The 18656-nt window shown below is 42.8% G+C and overlaps 1 protein-coding gene across 1 annotated transcript; it reads right to left on the bottom strand.

Moving 5' to 3' along the window:
• Positions 1 to 611: 611 nt before the first annotated feature.
• On the bottom strand, positions 612 to 18071 carry LOC147354466 (uncharacterized). The gene is made up of 4 exons (XM_086354148.1): positions 17948 to 18071; positions 13882 to 13958; positions 9735 to 9861; positions 612 to 4460 (listed from the first exon to the last, which is right to left on the bottom strand). Exons 2-4 carry the CDS (start codon positions 13915 to 13917, stop codon positions 2713 to 2715), a joined length of 1911 nt encoding a protein of 636 aa, XP_086210274.1. The 5' UTR covers positions 13918 to 13958; positions 17948 to 18071; the 3' UTR covers positions 612 to 2712.
• Positions 18072 to 18656: the final 585 nt, after the last annotated feature.

Below are 18656 nucleotides of genomic sequence, written 5' to 3' on the forward strand. Positions count from 1 at the left end.
AAAACCCTGTTGGTGGGAAGAACATGATTCATCCAGGGTTGTGGAGAAAGTGATTACATTTTATGAATCAAGAGGACATCCATGATACATTCTGAATAAAACAGTAGCAAATGGTAATGGCAGCAGTTAAATGTCAATCATACACATATACATACTATTTGATTTCTTTTGATTAAATTTCCACTCAGATAACTGCTCTCTCAATGGTCAGATAGTATAGCACCCAGTCCTACAACACGCTGTGGTCTATGTATGGAAGGGTGCCCTGAACATAACAAGCATGATAAGTTATGGCACAGTTTTACATTATTCTCTGCCCTTACCTGATGCCAATTCACACAACAGTGAATTGAATAATTCAGTGTCCCTGTTTTCTCAGGAAAGATGGATATGAATGAACCACACTTAATCAGGTTAGCCTCTTCGTCTTACTAATTCCTCTGCAGAGACCATCATGAAAGGCCCTGTAAGAAAGCTACAGGTTTTCAAACTACTGCAGAAAAGTCATAGTGAAAGGCTGTTGCTGAACCACGAAAAGACCCCGGGGTTCTTGGCCTCTGGAGGAGAAGAATCCAATCCGGGGCCAGAGACAAGGCTTGATCGCTCAGAGCTTTTGTGTAATAAAGTTTTATTAAAGTATAAAGGAGATACAGAAACCTTCTGACATAGGCATCAGAAGGGGGCAGAAAGAGTACCCCCCTGCTACTCTTCAGCTGGATGTTATATAGTCACCAGCAGTCTGTTAATGAAAGAAAGGAATGTCTTAAAACTCAGAATGGCACCAGGCCCCTCATCCATAAGATGTATTTTGGGATAATCCTGGCACCAGATGAGTCATCCCGAGCCATAAAACGATTGACTTGAATCTTGTAGAAAGGGCAGAATACTATACAAATAGTTTCGTTTACATAGATTAGGGGAACAATATCTGAGTATAACACACTGGTTTGTCAAGTAGGTTCTGAGCCATTAGGCAGAACCGACTTGAAGACAGAGTCTGGGGTAAACGCACAGTACATTAACATAGCTTAAGACAAACATTTCCATAAGAAAAATGCATTGGTTAACTCAAGGTTTGAGAATAGTTAACTTCAGGTGAAACCAGGTGTCATTATAGCAACTCAGTATTTTAAGGGAAACCTTTTAAATTTGTATAGAGAAGGAAAAAAATATCACTTGTTTGTTTCCTCCTGCTGCTTAAAAGAGATAAAAATGTCTGACACTTGCAGCTTATTTCCTCCGTTTGGAGACCCCTGGCCTTCCTGCCTGTTACCCTCTCAATAGTAATATGGCCTTCTCAAGAAAACTCCACTAATTAAATACTTTACACACTGAAGATATTGGGCTATCTTCCTACATGTCCTTCAGTTTCAACATATTTAATATACACCTCATGCCATAAGTTTCAACATATTTAATATAATTATTCTGCAACAGTATTGGAGGTTAATGTTGGAGAACTAAAGATTTATTTATTCCTAATATGAATTGTCTGATGTGTGGCCTGCTGTAAGAACTGGTCTAAAAACTTAGCAAATTCATTATATCTATAAGGATTCTCCCCAATATGAATTTCTTGGTGAATCTTGAAGACATACTGGTTTTTTTAGAAGTGTTTTCACATTCAGTATATCTGTTCAGTTTCTGATCTGCATAAATTACCTCATTATGCCCAAAGTGTGAATATCTGATGAAAAATACTATACAACATTCATTACCTGTACAAGCTTGCTCTCCAATATAAATTCTTTCATGTTTCACAGATTTGAACTTAGGGTTAAAGTTTTAGTGTGCACATTATATCTGTGTAGTTTCTCTGAAAGACGTGTAATTTGAGGTCTAGTGCACGTGGAGCCTGGATAAAGCCCTTGCCCACACATTTCCATGACTCCTCTTCATTATGAACTCTTGTTGTCAAATGCATCCAACTCAAGGTGAAACTTTTTCCACCCCCAATGCATTTGTAAAGTACGTTCCAGTTTGTGCCCCACCTTATGTTTGTAAGGTGTCTCTGCATTATGAATTCTCTGATGATGTGAATGATGAGGCCTGTTACTGAAGACCCGGCCACACATTACATTTATATGGTTCCCTCCATAAGAATTACCTTCTGGCCACTTAAGATTGACTGCACTCTAAATGTATGGCTTCTCTCCAGCATGAATTTTCTCTTGCTTTGTAAGAAATGAATGCCTTCCAAAACACCTGCCACATTCACGATGTGGGTAGATCTCAATTCAGAATTAATTACCTCATGGTTACTTAAGTCTGAACATAGAATCAAAGCTTTGCCACATACAACACATTTGTGTGGTTTTCCTCCAGTGTGACTTTTCTGAGGGTCAAACAGATGATATGCTTTACTTCATTCATCACATTTGTAAGTTTTCACTGTAGTATGGATTCTCAGAAGATCTGAAAAGTGATTCCTGTGACTGAAGGCTTTGCATATAAATTACATGTCTATGGTTTCTCTCCTGTATGAACTGCCTAATGGTCAGTTAAGGCTGAACATGCACTAAAGGCTTTGCCACTCATTACATTTGTGAGATTCTTCTCCAGTATGAATTCTCCAATTAATTCCAAGGTGTGCAATTTGAGTAAGGCACACGTATCATATTTACATGGTTTCTCTTTTGTATGAACCCTCTGATTGACTGTAAGGACTAAACTCTGACTAAAGACTTTGCCACACTCAGGACATTTGTAAGGTTACTCTCCATTATGAATTATTTGATGAACTGAAAAGTCGGTCTTGTACCTGAAGGCTGTGCCACACAAAGTACATTTATATGGTTTCTCTCCTGTATGTATTGCTTGATGGTAAATATAGGTTGAACGTGCACTATAAGCTTTGCCACACTCATCACATTTGTATGGTTTCTCTCCAGTATGAGTTCTGTGATGAACTGCAAAGGAAGCCCTGTACCTGAAGGCTTTGCCACATAAATTACATTTATATGGATTCTCTCCTGTGTGAACTGTTTGATGTTTAGTTAAGTCTGGATGTGCACTAAAAGTTTTGCCACACTCATCACATTTATATGGTTTCTCTAAAGCATGAATTCTCTGATGAGTTATAAGGCCTGAACTCTGACTGAACGCTTTGCCACACTCATTACATTTGTAGGGTTTCTCTCCAGTATGAATTCTCCGATGATTCCTAAGGTATGAATTTCGACTAAAGCACTGGCCACATACATCACACTGATATGGTTTCTCTCCAGTATGAATTCTCCAATGGAGTGTAAAATAAGACCTGAGACTGAAGCCTTTGCCACATAAATTACATGTATATGGTTTCTCTCCTGTATGAAGTGCTTGATGTTTACTTAAGTCTGAACGTGCACTAAAAGCTTTTCCACACTCATCACATTTATATGGTTTCTCTCCAGTATGAATTCTCCGATGAATCCCAAGGTGTGCATTTCGAGTAAAGCACCGGCCACATATATCACATTTATATGGTTTCTCTCCAGTATGAATTCTCCTATGAACTGTAAGTGTTGCATTTTGACTAAAGGCTTTTCCACATATGTCACATTTATATGGTTTCTCTCCTGTATGAACTGCTTGATGTCTAGTTAAGTCTGAATATGCACTAAAAGCTTTGCCACACTCATTACATATGTAAGGTTTATATCCAGTATGAATTCTCCAGTGAACTGTAAAATACGACATGTGACTGAAGGCTTTGCCACATAAATTACATTTATATGGTTTCTCCCCTGTATGACCTGCTTGATGGTCAGTAAAGGCTGAATGTGCACTGAGAGCTTTGTTATATTCATTACATTTATAGGGTTTCTCTTCAGTATGAATTCTCCGATGAACTATAGGTCTTGCATTTTGACTAAAGGCCTTTCCACATACATCACATTTATATGGTTTCTCTCTATGGATCCTTTGATGTCCAGGGAGTTCTGAGTCCTGAACAAAGGTCATGACACACTCAGTACATTTGTAAGGTTTTCCTGTGTGTGCTTCCTGGTCTTGTGCCAGTACTGAAGGGTGCATAACAGCACTCTCACATATATCAGAAATGCTGGTGCAGAAACTAGGAGTTCTCTGAAGTGGTAAATCTGAGGTGCTACTGTTGATACTCCTCAGAGCTTGAATACATTCAAATGTTTTCCCTTCAGGTTGAAGTATCGGCAGTTCATCTTGAAAGCTTAATCCGTGCCTATTTTCAACATGCTTATTTCCCACTGCAATTCTACTGTGCCGATCAATTTCGTTAGTGAGATTTTTGATCTGGGTTATAGACATTCCTTTGTAATTTCTTTCATCATCTCTCCCCTGACACTCAAATTCATGCAAATTTTCCTGGATCTCTCTGAGGAAAAAATCTGTGATTTCACGGCTTTCAGGTCTTCCCAACATCACTGTGTGAAATACTTCTCCTTTATCACTGTTTACTTTTGTCGGTAATTTCTGGCTTATATGTGTATGAGACATATCTACAAGATATAAAGAACCATAGGTATCCTATTAATTATAATTCATAAATAAATTCTTTCATGTTGAACACATGATCTTACACCAAAAGTGATACCCATCCTGAACAGAATTATGAATCTTCCCAGTGATGATTTTCAAAATAAAAGAAACACTAAAGGAATAGTGTTTAATAAAGAAAGAGTAATCAGGCTTCCCTGGTAGCTCAGTGGAAAAGAATCCGCCTGCCAATGCAGGAAACATGGATTCAATCTCTCACCTGGGAAGATCCCACATGCTGTGCAGCAACTAAGCCCATGAGCTACAACTATTAAGCCTATGCTTGGGAGCCTGGGAGCTACAACTATTGAGCCCATATACTACAACTACACAAGCCATCACAACCTAGAGCCTGTGTTCCAAAATAAGAGAAGACAAGGCAATGACAGGCTCACACATCGCACTATAGAGTAGCACCTGCTCTATACAAATAGAGAAAACCTCGTGCAGCAACCAAGACCCAGCACAGCCAAATAAATAAATAAAATTTTAAAAGTTAAAAAAGAGTGATCACCTGTAATTCAAATTAATTTTACAGTAGGCTAGTTTCAAATACACAATGACAAAAACATTCATATAGTTCAAATCTATGTCAGCTCTCAAAGAAAAGGGTATTATCACACCATGACCCCAAAGCACACTCTATTTGGCTTTAATTGGTAGTAAACATACTACTGTCTCATAATTGAGGAGGAAAAAAATACATTATACACAATATACACATATTTATACATAATTACATACTAAAGAACAGACAGGGCTTCGCAGGTTTCTCAGTGGTAAATAATCCACCTGCCACTACAGGAGATGCAAAAGACTAGAATTCAATCCCTGGATCTGGATGAACTTCTGGAGACAGAAATGACAACCCACTCCAGTATTCTTGCCTGAAAGAAATTCCATGGACAGAGAAGCCTGGCAGGCTACAGTCCATGGGGTCACAAAGAGTCCAATACCTCTGAAAGACTAAGTATGCATGCAAAGACTAGACAATATATTGTAATGGTAAATAATCCAAAAGAAACTAAATAATGAATAATGTAAAAAATAAAGAGCAGTTTCTTAAAGAGATGGAAATACCCAACTTACCTGTCTCCTGAGAAACCTGTATGCAGGACAAGAAGCAAAAATTAGAACCGGACATGGAACAACTAACTGGTTCAAAACTGGGAAAGCAGTATGTAAAGGCTGTATATTGTCACCCTGCTTATTTAACTTATATGCAGAGTACATCATGCAAAATGCCGGGTTGGATTAAACACAAGCTGGAATCAAGATTTTCAGGGGAGTATCAACAATCTCAGATATGCATATGAATCTACTTTAATGGCAGAGAGCAAAGAGGAATTAAACAGCCTCTTGATGGGGTGAAAGAAGACAGTAAAAAAAGTTGGCTTAAAACTCAACATTCAAAACACTAAGACCATGGCATCTGGTCCTATCACTTGATGGCAAATAGATGGGGAAAAAAAGGAAACAGTGCCAGATTTTATGTTCTTGGGCTCAAAAATCACCATGGATGGTGACTGCAGCTATGAAATTAAAAGATGCTTACTCCTTGGAAGAAAAGATATGACATACCTAGAGAGCATATTAACAAGCAGAGACATCACTTTTGCCAACATCAAAGCTATGGTTTTTCCAGTCATCATGTATGGATGTGAGAGTCGAATCATAAAGACGGCTGAGTGCCAAAGAATTGATGATTTCGAACTGTGGTGCTGGAGAAGGCTCTTGAGAGTCCCTTGGACTGCAAGGAGATAAAACCAGTCAGCCCTGAAGGAAGTCAACCCTGAATATTCATTGGAAGGGCTGATGCTGAAGCTGAAGGTCTAATACATAGACTCCTTGATGTAAAGAGATGACTCACTGGAAAAGACCCTGATGCTGGGGAAGGTCAAGGGCAGAAAGAAAAGGGGGCAACAGAGGATGAGATGGTAGGATGGTATCACTGACTCAATGGACATGAGTTTGAGCAAACTCAGGGAAATAGTGAAGCACAGGGAAGCCTGGAGTGCTGTAGTTCATGGGGTTGCAAAGTTTCAAACATGACTTAGTGATGGAACAAAAAAAGGAACAAAAGGGCAGTTTACAGTTGCACAAGAAACACAGCATTAGGAAATAAAGGATTCATTTAAAACAATTTTTTTGGGGGGGTCATACCACGTCCCTTGTGGGATTTTAATTCCATGACCAGGGAGTAAACCTAGGCCCAAGTAGTTAAAAGTGCTGAATTCTAGCCACTGGACCACCAGGGAGTTCCCTCATATGATTTAAAACCAAAACAAAACACACTTTTATAAATATCTGTTATAAATCTATCAGTATATTGACATATAGGCCATTTTATGACATTAACAAGTAGTTCATACCAGTTACATTGGATAATACATTCAGAAAGACCATCATCTCTAAATTAAAAAAATTAGTAAATGAAATATTCTCTACTTACACAACAGCCATTCAATACAGCCATTCCATATCTATACAGTAACCTTAACTTATCCAGTTCACTGGCCCCAACATACATGTGAAGGAACATGCTTTGGGGTTCCCTGGTGGCTCAGGGGTAAAGAATGCACCTGCCAATGCAGGGCCTATAGGTTCAAGTGCTGGTCTCGGAGCAGCTAAGCCTATGCTCTAGAGCCTGGCACCTGTAACTACTGAAGCCTGGGCACCTAGAGCCCACATACTGCAACAAGAGAAGGCACTGCAGTGAGAAGCCTGTGCATTGTAACCAGAGAGTAGACCCTGCTTGCCAGAAGTACAGAGAAGCCTGAATCACAACGAAGACCCAGCACAACCAAAAATGAATAAAAAATAAATTATTTTAAAAATGTATTCTTATCACAAGAAAGGAATATACTTTGAAAACTTACTACCCAGAGTCAGAGATAACACTGTCAGGAATAAAATGCAAATTAACAACATACATGATGTAATGTAGACAAAGGGACATGTCACAATAAGCATGACAAAAAGTTAATGTATTTTTACCCAAAAGTAATCTTTGAGGGAAAGTCCCTGGTGCTCTAATGGCTAGGACTCTGTGCTTCCACTGTAGGGGCGCAGATTCCGTCCATGGATGGGGAACTAAGATGCAACTGCCTGTCGCATGCTGCAGCCAAAAAAAAAAAAATTCCTGATCTTTCCTGTAAAAGAGGCAATATTCTACGCAACCTAACAGCACTAATATTCCAATTTGACAAATAAAGGCAGTAGACTCATAGGAGTTATGTTTTCTCCAGAGTCTAAAGAATAGCAAGGCCATCCTGTATCAAAAAAGCTACTTTCCTTTCTACAGTCATAGCTTCATGGCTAAAATACTGACCAAATCGTGCTCAAATTGACTGTGATAACAGGGACAGATGGGCTGATAAGAATCTTGGATTTTCGCTCTGGGGAGACGGGGGTATTGGTTTGATCAGAAGAATCTGAAGGGTAAAGAAACTTCCTAGAGTGGGGGTAGGAGTGGGGGAAGCTGGGTTCATCCTCCCCACTGAGAGGCAGGGGGAGTAGAAGCGGACTAGCTGATAAAAGAGGGAGACAGAAGGGCTGGGAGGCGTGAAAGTCCACAACAGGACAGAGAATGGAGAGAGAAAGGGCAGTAGGCGACACTATTGGAGCTGTGGGCCAGCTCAATAGAGAGCCAACCTAAAAACTGAAGATTTGATCAGCTAAAATATAATTTGACATTGTAATGTGGACAATCATCCTCACTAATCACATAATTCTGTTTCCACTTGTAACTTCTCTTCAGACAATTTTAAGTTAGCCTTATGTACTTCACACTAGGAGAGAGGAAGATCCAGCCTCTCATCCAGCAGAGCAGATTCCTATCCTTTCTCAAGGGGCGAGAGTCACGAACATTCAGTAACTTCTAAGGGTTCAGCCCACTGAATTTAAGGTCCCAATTCTCACATAATCCAGTGAATACATCCCATTTATTAGCTAATGAGTAAAGATGAACTTTCATCTTGGGATAAAAACTTCATCAATCTTAATCTCTTCTTTTCCTACAGAGTGGCATTTTGTCTCACAAATCCTACTCACAGCACCAATTAATGTTTTGCCAAAAGTTTTCACATTCATCTCAGGGTCAAAGGATTTATTAATAAAATAAGCCATGTGTGCTATACAAATGAAAAAAGTGAAAGTGAAGGTGTTCACTCATGTCTGACCCTTAGTGACCCCATGGACTGTAGCCCACCAGGCTCAACCAGCCACGAAGTTTTCAAGGCAAGAATACTGGAGTGGGTTGCCATTTCCTTCTACAGGTGATCTTCCCAACCCAGGGATCAAATACGGGTCTGTGCATTGCACACAGACTCTCTGCCATCTGAGAAACCACGGAATCCCTATACAAATAAATAATACATAATATAGATAGAATTATCTAGCTGACTCTCAATATACTACCATTTAAAGCAAAGAGAAATAGAAACAGCAGAGGATACATCATCAAATTGGCTTCTGACCAAGATCCAGACTCAAACAGTGCTGGGAAGTCCCAGGACACAGCACATCTGGAGTCTCAATTGGGAAAATGTCCCAGGCAGTGTGTCCACTCCATGGGTGAGACTTCAAAGATTGCAGTTTGAGGTTACTGCTTATAATCCCAGGACATGAACTGATATCATCATCAATCTGTGAGGAAACAGCAGCTCTGGTTTCACCTTAATGCTGTTTGTTTTGTCTTATAAAACTTGGATGCTGCTAAGCCTGGGGCTTGGTTGGTCAGAGCACCTCCAAGGGCTGAACAAACTCAAGATTTGTCCCCTAACTTATTTATGGTGCCACAAGCCTTGCACTCACAGCAAGCAGAGTGTGTGAGTCACACACTCACAGTCAGGGTGTGTCCAGACAGGTTAGAAGGAAGGTCAGAGAAATGCACTGCTTTGTTTTGAAGCCTAAACAAGACTATTTATTTAATTTCCTTAACATCCTGGTGGCTCTATGCCTGCAAATACAGGAGGCATGGGTTCAATCCTTCACAAGTTTGAAATCAGCTTTATAAACACTCAAGCATGGGGAAAACTCCTTGTATATCACACAGTGGGCGGATCACCTGAAGAAAGGACAAGTTTGAACTCCCAATGCCAATCACGAAGGCTTACATGTGAGAGTCAACAAGGCTTTGATCTCAGTAAGAACAACAGAGGCTCCCAAGAGACATAGAGGAAACATGCAGAGGTACCCCAAAGTATATCACCACTTTGGAAGGAAGTGCTCCTCACCCATAGACAGCAGGATCCTGAGGGTCTCCACCATCACGTCCTTGTACAAGGTCCTCTGGGCAGGGTCCAGACATTCCCACTCCTCGGGAGTGAAATCTATGAACACATCCTTGAAGGTCAACTGTGTCTGAAATGAAAACACATTTCACCAACAGGCCCTGAGGAGGGTTCTTATTTTCACAGAAAAGGAGAAGTGAAACAGGTAAGGTCAATTCAGCTGAAGTAATAATATTCTGATAGATCCATGCAAATCTATTTGGAGCAAATTGGTGGTGTCTAATTTAATTTCCTGTTTTTTCATAAGATGATGATATCCTCCAATCAACATGAAATTTGTCATATGTGTGGACATGAAAAACAAATTACAATCAACAGTGGGTTGTCTATGCAGAAGTGTTACACTCAACACACTGAGTGACATTCACTATCTAGATGAGTTACAGTAAGACTGGTGTCTTCAGAGACAACAAAGTCCACAGTGACTTTAAAAGAACACACACTGTGATGAGGCTGACATCATCACACTGACCAGAGGTGTCTCAACACTTCATACACACTAAGCATTACTCTAAACTCTTTACACATATGAACTTCTCATCAACGTAACAGCACATTAGAGAAAGATCTGTGTCCACCTTACTGAGGAGAAAACTCTGTCACTCTAAGAAATTACTCAAGTTAAATAGTTAAGAAATGAGGCAACAGCACTTGAGTTCAGGTGGCTGGGAGAGATAACTGAACTGAAGGAAATAAACAGTTAAGTAACAGTGTAAAAGACCATCCACAGAGAGTTCCCAGAGAATACAGGAAACAAGTTCAAGGAAGCTGAACTGCAATGGAACAGTTAAATGATCACTATACAGAATCACCCCCTCTGCCTGCTAATCCACACAATGTCAGTAATCTTACTACTATTTACATCATTCATGTGATGAGGTAGAAAAAACTTAAGGTCATGAAATACACTTAAGATACAAGTGCAACTGCTACAAAGCATAAAGCATATTTATCAGATGATGTTTTATAATAAAAACCATGGAGTTATATATTTATGCACTCCTGCATGCACATGTAAACAAACAGCTGACTGAAACAAGAACAGTTGTCTTTTTTCTTTCATTCAATCAAAATTTAGTGACAATCAACTCTGTGTCCCAAGTTGGGAATACAGCAGTGAACATGACGGAGCTTACAATACAGCAGCCAACCAGCCAGTTACATCCAGAATTTTAACATCACTATTGTTATATGTGCTCTGAAATAGGCCTGGTGCTAAGACAAGATTCAACAGAAAGTCTTGACCTACATAAAGAAAACAGACGAGGTCTCCGTGAGGAAGAAACACTTAGGATTGGCAAGGTGGGAAATGGAAGAGTTTTGTAAGCAGAGAGAAGAGCCTGAGTGCTGGCTCTGAGGCATGAAGATATTTAGTGAACAGAAAGCCAGCCGGTGTGACTGGGACACAGGGAACAAAGAGTGGTGATGCCAGGTAGAGGCTGATTTCTACAAGGTCTAGGGTTTAGAACTTTATTCCAAAAGCTACTGGAAGTCGCTGAAGAATCTGTAGGAAGAAAGTTACAGGTTTAGATTTGTTTTTTTGAGCTCACTCTGTTGTGTGTGAAGGTCACTGTTGTTCAATTGCTCAGCCGTGTCAGACTATTTGCGACCCCGTGGTAGCCTGCCAGGGTGGCCATTTCGTACTCCAAAGAGTTGTCTTTTGACACATTCTGGGATGATACTCCCATTTTCTTTTACTTGTATATTTCAGCATCTTTGGGACATTAAAAATCAATCAGTTGTACGTCAATAAGTTTGTCAGCATTCTATGTCTTTTTTAAAGCTTATTTGGTTATGCTGGGCCTTCGTTGCTGTGAGCAGGCTTTCTCTAGTTGCAGCTGCAGTGCCTGGCTCCTCATTGCAGTGGCTTCGCTTGTTTTGGAGCACAGGCTCTAGACAGTGCGGGCTTCAGGAGTTATGGCTCCTGGGCTCTAAAGTACAGGCTCAGTAGTTGTGGCACATGGGCTTAGTTGCTCTGAGGCATCTTCCAGGATCTGGGATAGAACCCGTGCACCCTACATTGGCGGCCACATTCTTATCCACTGTACTACCAGGGAAGTCCTCAACATTATCTTATTGTAGTTCAAAAAAATAAAAGGATACTAGTTCAAAAAAATAAAAAGTAATACAAGTAGAACATAATATACAGAAGATTTATTCTAATGTGTATAAAATACCTGTGTTTAAAAATAATATCAAAGCTTCCTTGGTGGCTCAATGGCAAAGAACCCACTGGCCAATGCAAGAAACATGGTCTGTTGCCTGGTCCAGTAAGATCCCACATGCTGAGGGGCAACTAGGTTCCTGAGTCTCAATTCCTGAGCTAGAGCTCTAGAGCCCAGCAGGTGAAACTACTGAAACCAGTGCACTCTAGAGCCTGTGCTGCAAAATGAGAGAAGCCAATGCAAGGAGAAGCCCCCACTGCAATGAGAGTGGCCACCACTTGCCGGAATGAGGGAAAAGCCATTGAAGCAACGAAGATCCAGTACAACAAAAAAAAATATATTAAAAAAAAAAAGTGACTTTATCCTTAATTTGAGGTATGTAGTTATGTATGTGTATGAGTACACAATCAAAATTTTATTATTATAGTCCATTAATGAAATATTTAATTAACATTAGGAAAGTTGGGCAATTCCCTGATGGTCCAGTGGTTAAGATCCCACACTTTCACTGCATGGTTTTGAGTTCAATCCCTACTCACAGAACTAAAACCACCCAAGCTCACCATGCAGCCAAAAAAAGAAAAAAAATTAGTAAACTTGATTTCAGTTTAAATGAGAAAAGGTAATGAAACACTCAATAGACCTGAAGTCTTTTTCTCAACTTTCCATTCCATTGCCAAACACTAAGATTTTTAAGAGATGTGCATTTAGTTTTATTTATTATTTTTTAAAAATTTATTTAATTAGAGGCTAATTACAATATTGTAGTGTTTTATCATACATGGACATGAATCAGCCATGGGTGTACATGTGTTCCCCATCCTGAACCCCCTTCCCACATCCCTCCCCATCCTATCCCTCTGGGTCTTCCCAGTGCACCAGCCCTGAGTGCCCTGTCTCATGGATGAAACCTGGACTGGCATTCTGTTTCACATATGATAATATACATGTTTCAATGCTATTTTCTCAAATCATCCTACATTCGCCTTCTCCCACAGAGTCCAAAAGACTGTTCTATACATCTGTGTCTCTTTTGCTGTCTCACATAGTTATTGTTACCATCTTTCTAAATTTTATATATATGTTAGTATACTGTATTGGTGTTTTTCTTCCTGGCTTACTTCACTCTGTAATAATAGGCTCCAGTTTCATCCACCTCATTAGAACTGATTCAAATGTATTCTTTTTAATGGCTGAGTAATATTCCATTGTGTATATGTACCACAGCTTTCTTACCCATGTGTCTGCTGATGGACATCTAGGTTGCTTCCATGTCCTGGCTATTATAAACAGTGCTGCGATGAACATTGGGGTACATGTGTCTCTTTCAATTCTGGTTTCCTCAGTGTGTATGCCCAGCAGTGGGATTGCTGGGTCATATAGCAGTTCTACTTCCAGTTTTTTAAGGAATCTCCACACTGTTCTCCATAGTGGCTGTACTAGTTTGCACTCCCACCAACAGTGTAAGAGGGTTCCCTTTTCTCCACACCCTCTCCAGCATTTATGTACTATAAAAAGTCAGATCTAATTCCCCCTCTTTTCCAGATTTTAACAAGTATTGTGCACACTAATACCTGACTTCCACATGCAGCTTCTTTACCCTCGTTGACAGAGAGCAGACAGCACATCCAGATGGGCCCTAAGCAATCCCTGCTGCCCAACAGCACTGAGACCCCGTCTCCAACCCATGGGTGAGAAGCCCTGCCTAGGACGGTGCCCAAGGGAGCCTCCTCACAAGGGCTGGGTCACCAGATCATGGGGAGACGGGATCTAAGTGGAGATGATAGGCCCTGAGGGAAGGCCCCGGGTGAGTGTGCATGTACAGGAGTCAGAAAGGACACTTCAGAGTCAGACACAATTAGCAAGTCCAGAGAAGGGCATTTCAGGAAGGACAGACTGAGAACCCACTGAGAATATGACCTTACCTGAGAAAGAGGGATTCCTGACACATTTTCTTTCATCTTCTTGGCTTCTTCCTCAGGCAACACAAGTTTTCAGAGGTCTATCATGAAAGTGGAAAGCATGCTGTTTAATGCTTATAGTCAACACAGCCCCTTCCTGAGCCCCAACCCCACACACAGGGAAGCCCTCACCATGTGGAACAGCCTTCTATGGCCACTGTCTCAGGAGGGACTCAGGACGGTCAATTCCCACACAGAGTCCAACACGGGACTTTCCCACACTTTCCCTCGGATCACACTCCCCTCCTGGTGAGGTCTCATGCACACAGCAGCAGGGGGCACCTCTGGTGACCCCACGATCCCCATCAGGTCATACAGCAGGCCCTGGTCCAGCCCCACTCAGGGCAGAGCGCCTTCCCCTCTCCCAGGGCCTGATCTCAGTTTCAGAAGTGGAGGCTAAGAGCCCTGGTGCTCAATGCAGGATCCAAATTGGAATCATCTGCGCCTCTGTGCACATTCCTGGGGCAAGGCCCCACATGAGAACCCAAGGAGCGTGTCTGATGGGGGAGAACCAACTAACTAAAGGGGTATGTGTACATATACCATACACCACGTGACCATGTGACATATGTGTACACCGTGCAATATTTATCAATCCACAAACGAACACATCCATTACCTCCAAAATCCCATGTTCTGTGTGTGAAAACACTGACGATGTACTCTCCTGACAAATTCCCAGTATGCACTAACAGAATAGGATTAACTACGGTCAGCATACTGCACATACCTCCCCAGGACTTACTCATTTCACACCTCATAGTCTGTACTTTTTGCCCAACATCTCCCACAACAACGCTTGTCTCACACACACCCATTCACTGGGTTCATCAAAAGGTCCACTCTTGCTCTCACAATCCTCCTGGAGACCTCGACGAAGCTTCCCTTCACCTTCTCCCATTTTTCTACCTCTTGTCCATGCGTGGTTGAAAAAGAGCAGAGACCACTAGGTGTGCGTATTGCAACAGAAATCCACCCAAGCTGCAAATCCAAAGACGTTGGGACTGAATATGGAAGAAGAAGAACCTGGTCCTCTTGGGAAAACCTATCAGCGACTGTGGACATTATGTAGCTCAGAGATACACAAACTGAGTTCAATAAAGAAGTCACAAAACGAGAGAGGCCCCAATCTCACTGGCTCCTGTTCTACCTGCTCACAGCTAAATGTAAGATAACCACAGTAAACTCAGCATCCGCTGCAATGGGCAGATGAGCTGCTGGAAGGCAAAGCTGCTGTCCAAGATGGAAACTGGCCCCTGGATGGACAGAGCTTAGAAGACCTGGGGGCTGCAGTGAGCAGTGACACTGCAGACTAAAATATGGGGATGCCTCAAGACACTAGATCAGGCTTCTTAGGACTCTCACATCTTTTTGCTTTGAGTAATAAGTCTCCACGTGGGGTAAGGATCAATTAGAGTTGAAATGTCCAGAACAGATATGGGAACCATCATCACCTACCCTGTAACCTCCATCTCCCCTGAGAATTCTTCAGCCAAACACACATTCATAGTCTGTGAGATGTTGTAAGAGAGATGTTGCACACATCCTGGAAGGAAGAGGAAAATGGGGCATCCTTCAATGAAGGGAAAAGAGGAAACATTCCAAATAATCAAAGGAGAAGGCCATCTCTGATGAAGGTGATTAATATAGAGGCAGTAAATCTGGTTAACATGACAGCAAATATCAAAGGAGATGGGGAGACCTCTCTGGCCTAGACCTGACGAAGAGAAAGAGCAAGGGCAACAGTGATACAATGACCAAAGCTAGACGTTAGCAACTAAGATCTGAGACGGAGAAGGTTTTGGTGTCTATGAACAAGGACTAAGTGAATGTGACCAGGACAGACTGACCATGAGAATGGGTCAGCTCCCAGGATGGGGCTGGAGACACTGGCAGAGACCTGAGGATGACAAAGGGCTGGGGAGCCACCTAAGGAGTTAGGATGCTTCCCTGAGGACACAGGGAAGCCAGCAGAGGTGAGAGTCCTCCCTTCACATCGACCTTTATTCACAGAAGACGGTTCATGATTCTCTTTCTGAGCCTATGCTCCCACCTCCATCCTACTATTGTCCTTTTTCATGTTGCAAGACTGGGATCCATTTCAAATTCTAATACTAACTGCGCAGTCCCTCCAAGAACTGCCACACACCCAATTTGGCCAATCATCTCAGGGGTCACTGTTCCTCAGCTTCTGGACCTGAGGGAAACATCATCAGATCAACTCAGCTCACTACATGTGAGATCACATAAAAGAGAGGAAATTGGAGTATCAGACTAACTGCTTAAATTATGTCGTGACTCTTAAGCTCTACTCCACACCAGGAAAAGGGAAGGGGCTGATCCACCTCTGACAGAATCAAGACACTGCCGCAGCCTAAACTTCTATAGCCTCTGCACATGGATGTTATCTTTTAATACAGATAATTACAAAATGCACAGACAGAAGTTTTGCAATTCTCATTTTCATCTGTATAATTTAAAAAAGAATGTCTTAAACTTAGTAGATTTTAAAGCCAAAAATCAATGTATCACAACTTAATAATTCTTATACAATCAATTCAGCACTCGTCTGGATCTAGTCCCCTGCCACACCTGCACAATAGTTGTTTCCACTTCATCTGGTTTATCTGTTTCCCTACTTCTTTCTCCGTCTCCCTTTCTCTTCCCCTCTGCTCTCCTGCTGTGCCTGTCCTCCTCTCTACTTCTTCCCTGACTCCCATCCGGCCTCTCTCTGCCATCTGTTCACTGTCAAGATGCTTTCTCTCCAACCTCCCTGGTGATCCTCAGTCTCCCTGTATTTCAGCCTTTCTTCCTCCATCTCTGGCCTCCCTTCCTCCCAACTCTCTGGCACCCCCAAGTGGCTGTGCTTCCTTTCAGCTTCCTTTCTCAGCTCCTCCAACCACTAGGAGCCCCCTTTCTCTCCCAGCAGGATATTGTTTGTAGGTCAAGGTCCCAACTCTTGTATCCCCTTTGCGGGCTCTCTGTGTGAACTGCCTCTCCACTGTCGCCCTCTTTGGGACCCCTGATTCACAACCCCTCTCCCTTGAAGGTTATAGAAGGGGGCGGCAGAGGACGAGATGGTTACAGAGCATCCCTGACTCAACGGACACGAATCTGAGCAAACTCTGGAAGAAACAGGGTTCGCAAAGACTGAGACGGAACAACACCTCCCTATCTTCCTCACCTTTAACTCTCAGGAAATCCTGCTTTTCTCTAAACTTTTTCCTTAACCTCTACCTTCAAGGCCCATTCTTTTTCATGCTGTTGTCTCTTCACAAGTTCCTCACAATCCTCTTCATTGCCATCCCTCCTCCCTCATGTTTTTCATTTTCTATTTCTCTAGGAGTCGCTGTCCCTGCTTCTACTGACAACCCCTCGCCCACTATTTACAGGGATGGTGACTGATTAAGAAGCCCGGTTCCCGCAAAAGCCAACCAGCAACGGGTGGAATTTGGGACGGAACCTCGGGTGCCACGTGGCTGGCGCAGGTCACCTCCCCCCGACACCGGTCACGGCAACGTCACTATGAAGAGAAAGCCTACGGGGCAGAAACACCGGCCTGAGGAGACGCGAGGACAGAGGGGCTGGGAGAGAAGGGGTCTCAGCAGCGGGGCGGGCTCTCCAGAATCCCAGGACCCGGGAGACAACGCGGCCTCTCCGGGAGAGGAGAGGTCGGGGCGGTCGGCGCGGCCAGGGGTCGAGAGGATGAGGCTAGGGACCGCGGAGCTAATAAACCCACCTCGCCGAAGAGAATTGTATGCGGTGTAGGAAGGGCAGAGGGGTCAGGAAATGGTGTGAAGCAGGAAAGAGGTGCGAAACGCAGCATCTCTGTGGACCAAAAGCTGGAAGCGGCTTCAGAGCGACTTTAAAGCAAAATGGAGGCGCCCCTTTGGCGCTCACCAAGACGTCTGAACTTGCTGGGGATGGTGGAACGGGCGCAGGGATTTAGAGTCACTAGCGAACTTGAGAATAGGGGTAACGAGGAAATGAGACTGAAGGCGCAGGTTCGATTAGAAACAGAAATACTCACGCTGAGCTGAGAGACCTCCACTTGCCGCGCTCCGCTTCCGGGTTTGGGACTCTGCGCGCACGCTCAGTGAAAGGGCAGAGCGGCTTGGGGGTGGGGACTCAGAGGAGCCAGGTCGTCAGGGGGCGGGGCGTTGTTGGGGGCGGGGCGTTGAGCAAAGCCGAACACGCGTGGGGACATCGGGAGTGTGAGGAGGGGCTTCGAGGCGTGCGGTGCCCGGCCTCCGGAGGCAGTGGGTGGGGCGGGGCGGGGCGGCGCGAAACAATTCATTACTGTAATCACCTCTTTTTTTTTTTTTTTCCTGTAATCACCTCTTAAGGTGACTGCAGCCAGAATATTAAAACAGGCCTGCTCCTTGCAAGGAAAGTTATGATAAAACCAGAAAGTGTTAAAAAGAAAAGGCATTACTTTGCCAACAAGGGTCCCTATGCTCAAAACTATGGTTCTTCCAGTTGTCAGGTAGGGATGTGAGAGTTGGTCCATAAAGAAGGCTCAGCATAGAAGAACGGGTGCTTTTGGATTGTGGTGCTGGAGAAGAGTCTTGAGGGTCCCTTGGACTGCACGGAGATCAAACCAGTCAATCCTAAAGGAAATCAGTCCTGAATGTTCATTGGAAGGAGTGAGGCTGAGGCTGAAGCTCCAGTACTTTGGCCACCTGATGGGAAAACCTGACTCAGAAAAGTTCCTGAGGCTAGAAAAGACTGAAGGCAGG

The sequence above is a fragment of the Bos grunniens genome, chromosome 18 (genome assembly GCF_055505025.1).
Source record: "Bos grunniens cultivar Pamir isolate PY7600 chromosome 18, Bosgru_T2T1.0, whole genome shotgun sequence".
NCBI classification, from domain to species: Eukaryota; Metazoa; Chordata; class Mammalia; order Artiodactyla; family Bovidae; genus Bos; species Bos grunniens.